The 13,397-nt window shown below is 36.6% G+C and overlaps 1 protein-coding gene across 1 annotated transcript; it reads right to left on the reverse strand.

Annotated features, from left to right (window-relative positions):
- Nucleotides 1-4,876: 4,876 nt before the first annotated feature.
- LOC144450076 (uncharacterized) lies at nt 4,877-6,966 on the reverse strand. The gene is made up of 2 exons (XM_078140643.1): nt 6,843-6,966; nt 4,877-6,191 (listed from the first exon to the last, which is right to left on the reverse strand). The coding sequence occupies exon 2, from the start codon at nt 6,167-6,169 to the stop codon at nt 4,877-4,879; it is 1,293 nt and encodes a 430-aa protein (XP_077996769.1). The 5' UTR covers nt 6,170-6,191; nt 6,843-6,966.
- Nucleotides 6,967-13,397: the final 6,431 nt, after the last annotated feature.

Consider the following 13,397-nt stretch of genomic DNA (forward strand, 5'->3'; position numbering starts at 1 on the left):
AATTTCGTAACAATAACAAATAATTGCACATATCCAATCTGTATATTGTAATCACTAATTTGCATATTAATGGCGTTGGCAATTAGGCAATATCATACGAATACAAGCTGCTAATTTCACATAAGTTGGTACATGCATTAATGATAACATATGTGTGTTCTTTGAAAGTGTAGCTTGATATTTTGTTACCTGGTGAGAAAATTTTTTCATTCATTCATCACTCATTTGTTCTTTTAAAATAAATACATATTTGTCATCTTTAAGGTCACTTTAAAATAATCTAATTAGTTTCATCTAATTCATAACTATATACATCATAGTTGCATATGCACTACATGGTCAGACAAAATATATAAGATACAGACAAATGGGGGTGGGGGCATGGCAGGTGGGGTGGGGCAGGGGCTATAACTTCAGTAGATCTTCATTTGTATTTCATTTCCGGTGAGTTTCTTCTTTTCCTGTGTATGCCTTAAGAGGCTTTCATATCCACTTCACACATTGCAATATCTCACAAAAAACAAATAAACGAGAACATTTTAAATTAGATTAGTTTTATTTAGAAAATGAAGAAATACAATTGACTTGAATAATACAAATCAGTAGAATTTACATCTAGACAATTAATCTATTGATTTTTGACATCAGTTTATATAAGACAAGATTATGCAGGACTGACCACATTGTCACTTTTATAATATATGCAAATACATTACTAACTAATTTACATAAATACTGAGCTATCTGGTAACCTGTAAGCATCATCATAAACCACAACCTCTTCTACGGCACCGTCCAAGACGCATCACCAAGTGTTTTTTCTCAGTGTCGTGGAAAAAATAACAGCTCTAGTTTGCGAGAATGAGTCTAACATAACAATTCTCTAGTAACAAAGTTGTATACAAAGTAAACACTCACCGATTGTAATACAAAAGTAAACAAGTTTGGCCAGGGTCACCCTAAAGTCAATGACCAGGTCAAGATACTTTATCTATCACTTTGTAACACAGCCATCCAGATTTGTCATCTTAATTATCATAATTCAATTAATATTATTTAAATTATTACGCCTCATGTAGTAAGGGTATTTGTCCTCGCTATGCTCATGAAAGTACAGGCACAGAGAACACTGCAAGCACTCATGCAAATACCCTGACTCGAGTACGCCACGCTTGCATTCGCACGTCATGAATTTGTCGTATTATTCAGTACATGTATTATGATTCTTCAAATGTTTTTTCAAAGAGTCACCTCTGTTGAATCCTTTACCACATTCTTTACATACATACGGTCGTTCACTTTTATGGATTCTCATATGAACCTTCAGATTCCCGTTATGATTAAAACCTGCACCACATTCTTTACATATATGTGGTCTTTCACTTAAGTGTATCTTAGAGTGTATATTCAGCGTGTTACTGCGACTAAAACTTTTTCCACACTCCTTGCAAACAAATGGTCTTTCATCTGTGTGGACTTTCATGTGTGTATTAAGATTGCTTTTAACTTTAAACCCTTTCCCACACTCTTTACATACAAATGGTCTTTCATTTGTATGGATCCTCATGTGTGTATCTAGATTGCTGCTTCTATTAAATCCTTTACCACACTCTTTACATACAAATGATCGTTCATTTGCGTGTATTCTTAAATGTTCCTTGAGATTACTAGGACTGTTAAAACCTCTCCCGCACTCTTGACATACACATGGTCTATCACCTGTGTGCATCCGCTTGTGTGCAGTCAGACGACTGAAGTAATAGAACCCTTTTCCACACTCTTCGCACACAAATGGTTTTTCATCACGAATTCTTCCTTCTGTACTTTCTGTATTTCCATAATTGTATTTCCTGGCAACATGCATATCTTCAGGAGTCACAGCAGCACGAAAATCCACTTGTTGTATCCATACAGGAAAGGAATTTTTACAATCATTAGGGAAATTTCCATGAATTCCTGTAGGCATGCTAGAGCCTGGGTTTTCCACTGTGTTTATTTGTTTAGTTGCCTTGTTATAGTATGGGTCTTCCACTGTAGTTAGTTCTTTAGTTGTCTTGTTATAGTCTGGGTCTTCCATTGTGGTTAGTTGTTTAGTTGCCTTGTTATAGTCTGGGTCTTCCACTGTGGTTAGTTGTTTAGTTGCCTTGTTATAGTCTGGGTCTTCCACTGTGGTTAGTTGTTCAGTTGCCTTGTTATAGTCTGGGTCTTCCACTGTGGTTAGTTGTTTAGTTGCCTTGTTATAGTCTGTGTCTTCCAAGGTGGTTAGTTGTTTAGTTGCATTGTTATAGTCTGGGTATTCCACTGTGGTTAGTTGTTTAGTTGCCTTTCTATTCACAGTTTTTACAGGGTATTGAAAGTCTTCACTTGTTACTTTCCAATAATTTTGTTGAGTGTCATCTGGTATCACACAAAATTCCTTCTTTATTTGCATATCTTCTTTCGCTGTGTCACTGGAGGAGATATTTTCTGAAATAACATTTGATTTGGTTTCACCCGGGATTTGGAAAGGTTTATCAGAATGATGAAATACATTTGTTGAATCATGTTTATTGTCCATGCTTAATTCTTCATCATAATCACCCTGGTTGTTCTTATCTTCCTGCTGCACCATAACCTCCTCTCTGTCTTGTCTCTGTTCTTTATCTTTCACTAAAAGTTTATCATTAGAACAGTAATGTGATTCCTCTATATTACGCGTAAGGCTTTTTTCCTGATGGCTGCAAGTAAAGTTGTTCGTAGAATCTTCTTGCTTGACTTTGACCTTCTCCATGTCTTGAATACACCACTGTCATCTAAGTAAGAGTCAGGTATCTGTGTTGATAAAAAAAGTTAACCACATACTAGTAAATCTCAGACACAGTACATTGTATGTCAAATAAGGGATATTACGCAACATTGCAGATCTCATTAGATATGCAAATATGCCTTGCAACAATGATTCTCAAATGTGATCATGGTCAAACTTTCGCCGTGGCCATGTGATGATGTTGAGAATTATAGTGTTGCTAAGTGTTGGCACTTTCAGCTTGATCACCCTCACGTGGTTGCTATGGATGCAATGGCTTACAAGGGGTCTTGTAACATCTGCTACAAGATGAAAACACTGTATGTGTACACACACGTCGCCATGGGAACCATGCAAGCATTCTTGCTATCATCATGACATTTGTGTGTCAAAATCTGAGCCTACCATAATAGGCACATAGATAGGATAGTATACATACTCAAGATATATGCTCTTATGTTACATTAAAAGATATACACTGGCACAATAGAGGTGTACATTATACTGTTTCATTCATATTTTCATAGATTTCGGTTCAAGTTCACCTTCAGTGCCTGTGCGAGTGCATTGCTTGTATTTTAGAATCAGATTTCTTGGCTATTAATATATTATTAAATACCCAACCCCCAAAATTTCTTATTTGGAAACACGTTTTCTGTTCTCCACAAGTTTGGTACCAATAGTTTTTGGTGATAAATCAAATTGGATACGGGTGGTCTGTTTTGACAAACCTGGGGCGATAACAACACAATGCCCAGCGTGAAACCATACATGTAGACTTCATAATCATAACCACTTCAGCGTTCTCGTGAAAATGGGAAGTATTGATGTATACCTACCGCTGATTAATCTGTGGTCATCCAGTTCGGACGATAATTACACCGTTGATAATTAAACTGTAAAACAGTCGAGAGACAACATAGAACCACAGACAAGGAAGAATGGGGAAGACTGATACGGTGAAACACAATAAAGGTCATCTTAAGAGCGCCATCAAGCGGTGACCCTGTGGTAATAATAGATCACAACAGGGTACGTTCAAGAGTAAACGCGGTGGGGGGGGGGTGTTCTTTTTCACTAACTACACCCGTGAAAATACTGCCACAGAGAACACTGCAAGTACTTGTGCAAATACCCGGAATACGCCACACTTGCACTCACATTTCATGGGGTTGTCATATTATTTATATTTCATTTCTGGTGAGTTTCTTTTCCTATGTATGCCTCAAAAGGCTTTCATATACACCTCACACATTGCAATATCTCACAATAAAAAAACCCTAAACAAAAACACTCCAAATTAAATAACTTTTATTTCAAACAAATTAAACTTTGAGAAATACAATAGATTTAAATAATACAATACAACTTGACAATTAGTCCAGTGGTTTTTGACATGCACGTTTTCATACATGACAAAATTATTGTATTTCACAGAATCCATGACCACTTAAAGTGGCCATATGGATGAGGATTGGGTATTTATTTTGGATTTTTAATTTATAAAACAATTATATCATAGCGTCCTACTTGAAAAATGAATGTGAAACAATATATACCAAGCCATTGTTTGTAACTCAATACATTGCAAAAAGCTACAAAATGTGTAAAAAAAAAAATTAAATTAAAAAAAAGGTTTGCTACTGTACATACAATAACAATTTTTTTTTAAATAGTTTTTTTTACAATGTATATAGTTACAAAAACAGACTTGGTCTATGTGGTTTTACACCACTGGTTTTTCAAGTAGGAAGTCACGATAAAATAGTTTTGTAAATAAAAAATCCAAAATAAATACCCAATTCTCATCTACATGGCCACTTTAACCCTTTCAGGACTAGAAACTTTCCCGCCAAAATTTTTGAACAAAAATTCTTGTTTCTCTGTAATTTTTGGAAAAAGATCAACTTTATTTTAGACCAGAATTCAAGAAATATTACTTCCCAATGAAGTAATATTCTTAAATTTTAGAAAATGTTCTTACAATCAAGTTTCTATTTATTCCAATGTCGTCTCTAGGAATGAAAGGGTTGAGAGTACTGCTTTCACTAAAATGATTTAATTACTAAACTCTTTACATACATATGGTCTTCAATTTGTATGCATCTTCATATGTCTTTTCAGATCACCTCTTTGATTGAATCCTTTTCCACACTCTGCACATATATACGGTCTTTCATTTGTATGGATTTTCATATGAACCTTCAGATTGCCATTGTAGGTAAAACCAGCACCGCACTCTATACATATATGAGGTCTTTCACTTAAGTGTATCTTAGAATGTATATTCAAGGTATTTCTGCGACTAAAACTTTTACCACACTCTTTGCAAACAAATGGTCTTTCATCTGAGTGGACTTTCATGTGAATATTGAGATTACTTTTCATTTTAAAATCTTTGCCGCACTCTTTACAAACAAAAGGTCTGTCAGTGGTATGGACTTTCATGTGTGTACCCAGATTGCTACTTCTATTGAACCCTTTACCACACTCTTTACATACAAATGATCTTTCATTTGCATGTATTCTCATGTGTTCTTTCAAACTGCAAGGACTATTGCATCCTCTCCCGCACTCTTGACATACAAATGGCTTATCACCTGTGTGCATCCTCTTGTGTGCAGCCAGACGACAAAAGTAATAAAACCCTTTTCCACACTCTTCACAAACAAATGGTTTTTCATCACGAATTCTTCCTTCTGTAGTATCTGTACTTCCATAATTGTATTTCCTGGCAACATGCTGATCTTCTGGATTCACAGCAGCACGAAAATCAACTTGTTGTATACATACAGGAAAGGAATTCTGACAATCATTAGGGAAATTTCCAGGATTTTCTTTTGGTATGCTAGAGCCTGGGTCTTCCACTGTGGTTACTTGTTTAGTTGCCTTGTTATAGTCTGGGTCTTCCACTGTGGTTACAGTTAGTTGTTTAGTTGCCTTGCTATTCACAGTTTGTACAGGGTATTGAAAGTCTTCACTTGTTACTTTCCAATAATTTTGTTCAGTGTCAATGTCATGGTCATCTGGTATCACACCATCTTCTATCTTTATTTGCACATCTTCTTTCACTGTGTCACTGGAGATGTTATTTTCTGTAACAACATTTGATTTGGTTTCACCCATGACTTGGAATTTTTTATGAAACACATTTGTTGAATCATGTTTGATGTCCATGTTTAATTCTTCACCATAGTAACCCTGGTTGTTTTCATCTTCCTGCTTCACCATCACTTTGTCTTGTCTCTGTTCTTCATCTTTCACCAAGAGTTCATCATTAGAACAGTACAGTGATTTTGTCATATTGCATGTAAGAGTTTTTGTCTGACGGCTGCAAGGTAAGTTGTCCTCAGAATGTTCTTGCTTGACTTTTATCTTCTCCATGTCTTGTGGGCACCACTATTGTCTGTTAAAAAGAAAATACTGGTGAAACTGAGACACAAAATGTGATATTTTAGCTGACCTGTCAACTTCAAGGACTACCACTACTTCACTGTGTATCCTTAGTGTATAGTTCCAATGCAATTTACTCTACATTTATCTTCACATATCACATTTAGTGAATGTTGTTACCCTAGTACAGAAATATGGGGTTTAGTCTTTAGAAAAATAATTGTTTGGTTCCAGTTAACCAACCCTACACAATTTTTTATGTATTTGAGAAAAAAATAAAATAGCAACAATTGTGGAGAAATCGTGGATGTGGGACTGACACCAACTTAAAAAGACAATATAAAACTGTTCTTCCAATCTGTAATGGCTGTACATCTTATGGGAAGAAACCAATAACACAGAGACCATATGGAAAGCAACGGAAAACATAACTACCTGAACTAGACACTCACATATGAAAAAAAAAATGTTAAAAATTAAATAAAAAATCTACCTACCCCCCACCTATTCTAAAATTGAGTGTAATGGGAACCACACAATTTTTTTATTAGGCCTTAGCCATGACATTCACTAGATGTGATGTGTGAAGGTCAACGTAGTGTACATCGTAACACGGATCGTATTGGAAAAATGGGATATAACATTATAAACATAAAAAACATACCTATAACTGATTCATCGGATATTATGGTTACCAACTTCAGCAGTTACAGCGCTGATATTCACGCTGCCGCACAGTTCAAAGGCATCGAGCAAGCCGAGCGAGGTCGAGAGCAACACTAATCTCGCCGAAACGACGATTTAAAAGGTCATCTAAAGATCGCCATCAAGCGGTGACCTTTGGTCTTGCTAGGGAGCTGTCAATAATGGGGAAGGGGGAGGGGGAGGCTGTAGGATTTTGACCGAATATGTTTATTTAGGCCACCGCGACAGCAATACTTTTTCTGTAGCATCTAAAAAGCAATTTGTTTTTACCTAGTAGAGGTACTGCAATTACAATAACCCATATTTTAAAATTGAGCATTGTCCTCGCATCACGTTACATGTATGTAGAATATGAATAATGATTTTCGTATAGCAGTGTTTCACTTTAAAGGCAATACACATCTGTAGTACCTCATACGTAAGTCACAATCATGTCATGTACAGCAGAAATATAATCGAGGCATGTGAATATATGGTTACGGCATACCAGTATAACATTTTCCAATATAAAAAGCACTTGATGAAGATTCAAAAAATGTGATGCAAATGTGCCAAGCAACAAGACCACGCCCATAGTAACTGCCAAATGATGACGTCTGTTGCAAATCTGAAAATCGGGATGGGTAGGCAAGTGATTAAACATTCCAAGAATGTATGTAAGAATGCCTAGTAACAAGGCAACGTTCGTATAACAACAGCCAACTGATGGTGTGTATTGCAATAATACTAACAATATATAGGGAGTAATAGACAAATGGATAAACATGCAAACATGTATGCAAATATATGCAAATATAACACACGCAAACATGTGGCAGATATGCAAATGTATGCAAAAATGTAGCAAATATATGCAAATATGCCTGACAACAAGACCATTCCCGACCAAATGGTAGCGTATATCACAAAGATAACAACACAGATTGAAAGACAAGTGGACAGACATTTCAAAAATAGACATAAAACATAGCAACAAGGCCACATCCATGACAACAGACAGATGATGCATGATGGTGTCTAGAACAAAGATAACAACTGGGATAGTTAGGCAAGTGGGTCCAGCAACAAGGATACTGCCATTACCGACAATACAATTTAATATGGTGTATATAAACACATATACAGATACATTGGTGATGTTTGCGGCGTATGGATACACACAATAAAGATGTGAACAGTTTCAAAGAACTAGCTAACTCAATAGATCCACAGATAAAAGTAGATGTCCAGTACTAAAAAGGGACAACAGAATTCTCAATGTCAGCACAACATTATACAAAGCATACCAGATCATCACAGCAGTGTTGAAAAGTCACTACCATATACGGACTCGCAACAACAGCAAAATACAACTATGTTTAAGCAAGAAGGACTATATATTAGAACGGAGAGAAACCAAGAGCCGTATGAGGAATAGGGGATACAAAGACAGAAAGACAGACTAAACAACAAACTGAAGAAAGTTCACAAAATAAACAGACATTAACAAGAACTACTACACCAATAAAGAATGAAAAAATAAACATGAAGGAAGACTGTAGTTTTCCCGCTAACATACACAAATTTACCGTACAGTCCGAGGTACCATATTCTTAAAATATACCTTAATATCCTACACTAATTAGAAAGGCACGAACTAGACCCCCCACCCACCCACCCACCCACCCACCCAAACAGATAATGAGTGCATGGAGAAAAGTCCGAGTTTTGGAACCTAACTTCACCATATCTACAACAAACATCCTGAAAAAAAAGGGGGGGGGGAGACTACATGTGTAGAGGTTTCGGTCCCTACATTTTTTTCGGCCATCACGACAGCAATATTTTCCAAGGGCAATTAGAAAGCAATTTGTTTTTGTTTAGTAGAGGCACAGTAATTTTTAACAAACATAAAAATACATAAACAGACATTGACAAATAGTAACATGAAATTAACATCGATTTTTAGTATAAATATACAACGAAAATCATAAACTCTGAAACAAACGTCACCTGGCTTGACAAAAATCTCACTAACATTGCCACAGTTTGACGATGATCTCCTAAGATAATGGTTGCTCACACAAAGAAAGTGTAACAATATTTGTAAAGATGTTTGTCGCATCAGACGATTGATGAAACGCTGTTGGTAAGGTTTTTGTCTAGCCAGACGATAAAATGTAGCAATGTTAATGAGATTTTTGTTGAACAGGACGATGTTTTGTTTCAGGATATATGAATTTTGTAGGTGTAGAAATATGTAAATTAATTGATGGAAATATGAATTTTACCATTAAATACAAACGTGATCTTATGCACAAAAATATGTTTTATTGAATACTGCAACACTGCCTTTCACATCAATATTCACCTTTTTTCGTAACAATTACTTTTATTTCCATTAGATTCATAATTTACAAATGAAAGTATAAAATGGCTAAACATAATAGTTCACAGTCCCAAGTGAATTTCAAGTTCCCCTGGCAGTTAAAACAGGCCATAAAACTCATCATCTCAGTAGTAAATACAGAACTTGTTATCATTGAAGGTGTCAAAGTTTGAGAAATTTGGTTAGAAGTGTGAAAATGAAGTTCAGAAAGCACATTGACCCCAGACCCTTTCCTGCTAGATGAACGAAGTTCATTTCTTTAGTTTGTGTGATTGTGCGATTTTCCCTTACTAGAAATGTTTTTCATAGAAAGATATATCCTCAATTTTAGAATAGGTAGGGTAGGTAGATTTTTTATTCTATTTTTTTTCATATGTGAGTCTCTAGTTCAGGTAGTTATGTTTTCCATTGTTTTCCATACAGTCTCTGTGTTATTTGTTTCTTCTCATCAGATGTACAGCCATTACAGATTGGAAGAACAGTTTTATATTGTCTTTTTAAGTTGATGTCAGTCTCCACATCCACTAATTCTTGCGAGACTTCACAATTTTCAAGATTTTATTATTTTTTTCTTGAATATGCAAAAAAGGTTAGGGTTGGCATGAAAAAATAAGTGGGGTCGGGTAACCAGAACCAAACAATTTTTTAGGCCCTAGATTCTGCAGCTTTTGTTTTCTTTCTTTCCTGATACTTTTTCTGTCGTGCACGACCAGTCTCTCTATCTCTTTCTATTTGTTCTTGAGATCTTCTTTGCCTTGCCTCACATCTTCGCATTGCCTCGTGTTCTTTATGCTTCTTCCATTTCTCTGGATCTCTTTGAATTCTCTCCCGGAATGCTTTCATTCGGACAGCTGCTTCTGATTGGTGTGGAGTATCTGTTGTTAGTGAGAGTCTTTGTTCATCACATGTATGAATTTTCATGTGCGCCCTCCGTTGGTCCGTGTGATGAAACCCTTTACCACACTCTTTACATATAAATGGTTTTTCATTTGTGTGTGTCATCATGTGTCTTTTCAAAGTGCCTCCGTGATTAAATCCCTTACCACAATCTTTACATACAAATTGTCTTTCGTTCGTATGAAATCTCATGTGTACCTTTAAATAGCTTTTGTAATTAAAACCTTTACCACACTCTTTACATACAAAAGGTCTTTCATTTGTGTGCATCCTCATGTGTGCATCAAGATCACCATGGCCGATAAACCCTTTACCACACTCTTCACATACAAGTGGTCTTTCATTTGTGTGTGTTCTCGTGTGTGCTTTCAGAGCATCAATTCGATTAAACCGTTTCCCACACTCTTTACATTGAAATGGTTTTTCACCTGTGTGGATCCTCATATGTGCTGTTAGATGTCCAATACGATGGAACCCTTTCCCACAGTCTTTACATACGAATGGTCTCTCACTACAAATCCATTCTTTTATACCAGTAGTTTCTGTCATTTCACAGTTGTGTTTCTGAGCATATCCATGGGTACTGCCTGGATTCACAAAACAAGGAAAATTAACATTCTGTATCCCTATAGGAAAGGGATTTCCATAACCATTTGTAGCATTTCCATGATCTCCCATAGACATGCTATTGTCTGGATTTGCCACTGTCGTTGGTTGATTAGTTGCCTTGTTATAGTCTGGGTCTTCCACTGCGGTTAGTTGTTTAGTTGCCTTGTTATAGTCTGGGTCTTCCACTGTGGTTAGTTGTTTAGTTGCCTTGTCATAGTCTGGGTCTTCCACTGTGGTTACTTGTTTAGTTGCCTTGTTATAGTCTGGGTCTTCCACTGTGGTTAGTTGTTTAGTTGCCTTGTCATAGTCTGGGTCTTCCACTGTGGTTTGTTGTTTAGTTGTCTTGTTATAGTCTGGGTCTTCCACTGTGGTTAGTTGTTTAGTTGCCTTGTTATAGTCTGGGTCTTCCACTGTGGTTGGTTGTTTAGTTGCCTTGTTATAGTCTGGGTCTTCCACTGTAGTTAGTTGTTTAGTTGCCTTGTTATAGTCTGTGTCTTCCACTGTGGTTAGTTGTTTAGTTGCCTTGTTATAGTCTGGGTCTTCCACTGTGGTTAGTTGTTTAGTTGCCTTGTTATAGTCTGGGTCTTCCACTGTGGTTGGTTGTTTAGTTGCCTTGTTATAGTCTGGGTTTTCCACTGTGGTTAGTTGTTTAGTTGCCTTGCTATTCACACTTTGTACAGGGTATTGAAAGTCTTCACTTGTTACTTTCCAATAATTTTGTTCAGTGTCAATGTCATGGTCATCTGGTATCACACCATCTTCTATCTTTATTTGCATATCCTCATTCACTGTGTCAGTGGAGAAGATATCTTCTGTGACAACACTTGGTTTGGTTTCAACCCTGTCTTCCAAAGGTTTATCAGAATGATGAAATACATTTGTTGAATAGTGTTTGATGTCCATGTTTAATTCTTCATCATAGTAACCCTGGTTGTTCTCATCTTCCTGCTTCACCGTCACCTCCTCTCTGTTTTGTCTCAGTTCTTTATCATTTACGAATATTTCTTCATTAGAATTGTAAACTGATTCTTCCATTTGATGTGTAAGAGTTTTTGCCTGATGGCTACAAGGGAGATTGTTCTCAGATTCAGACTCTTCTTGCTTGACTGTAATCTTCTCCATGTCTTGTGAAAACCACTATCATCTAAGAGTCTTGTATCTGTTTTGATGAAAAAACCCCATATACTTGTAAAACTACAATAAGTGGGTGTCAGATCCAAGATATCCTCCCTAGCCTAAATGAAGTTTGAATTTTTTCCTAGCTGCAGTAATTGTAGCTTTGTTTTTATTTACAATACTTTTTTAAATTCTTTTGTTTTAGATATTTCATTTTGTGAGTGACTCAACATTGTTCGTTTTACTTTTCATTTCTTACAGGGTTTTGCAAAGAAAAACAAAGCGGAGGGCCGAGAGCGACGTAGCGAAACCGCGAGCTGCAGTACTGCATCTACTACTAGACTAGAGATACCCTAGTGCACAGGTACTCGAATCAATGTGTATAATTAAAAAAAAAAATATGTATGTAAATAAGTCTTATTTACATACAATACATTTTTTTTCTACACATTGATTCGAGTACCTGTGATCGTAATCGTTTGTTGAAATCGTCGGGTGTGTGAATTGTAAACAGTCTGTGGCTCGTTAGGTTGGCCGAACCTTCAAACCTTGTCTTATTTATATACAATACATTTTTTTTCTACACATTGATTCGAGTACCTGTGCCCTAGTGTTTACATCATCAGATATAATAATATGTCACCTCACCCCCAGAACGAATTCTCGTGAAAATGGGAACGAAGTCCAAAACGTATACCTACCGTTGATTTATCAGATGTTCTGTGGTCATCAATTCCATACGTTACAGCACTGAATTTACGCTGCTATGCGGTTCAAATGCGTCGAAGAACTCAGGCATCGAGTCTCACTAGTACTGCAGCGACGCGATCCAAACGCCGTCAAGGTCATTAGAAAAACGCCACCAAGCGGTGACCCATATAGAAAAAAGATCACAACAAGGGCGCGTTCACGAGTAGAACTCTGGGGGGGTTTTGAGAGATGGGTTTATAGCATACATTTTTCACGACGCAATCCCCACTCACGCCAACAACCAATCAACGTGGCACTTGTTGTTATGGCACTTGTTATTTACGTGAAAACAACGTTTTATTTTTGTAAATTAGCTCCGTAAGATTAATTTAAGCAATAAAACTGCAGGTTTTTTGCAAGGTACACATGTGCAACATGGAATACTTTCCCCTTAGGTCAGTCCATGTGCCTCATTTCAATGTTATTACCAGGAATACTATTTGGATTTGACCAATTTGGAATCTATCACAGAATGCATGTTTAGTGATCACACCGCTCCACCACAGGGCAAACCTCTTGATTAGGGAGCCTTCAGTAATTACAAGGTGGGGGGGGGGAGGGGTTCACTTTGTTACATATCAGTTCTCTCAGATGAGGGCCATATTTTAGAAAATGGGATTAGGGGAGGTCACATTCTACTTTGACAACTGTATTGTCTATTTAGCATTTCATTTACCCATTCATACTTATTTTATTTAATTATTTATTTATTTGGAAAATAGTTCCTGTGCTCCCTGTGGTCATACCTCCTCGCCCTTGTCTTCTCTGCGGGCT

This window comes from Glandiceps talaboti, chromosome 19 (genome assembly GCF_964340395.1).
Source record: "Glandiceps talaboti chromosome 19, keGlaTala1.1, whole genome shotgun sequence".
Lineage (NCBI taxonomy): Eukaryota > Metazoa > Hemichordata > Enteropneusta > Spengelidae > Glandiceps > Glandiceps talaboti.

Coding starts and splice junctions, on each gene's coding strand:
- LOC144450076 (XM_078140643.1), bottom strand. CDS start 6,169: ATGGAGAAGATAAAAGTCAAGCAAGAACATTCTGAGGACAACTTACCT.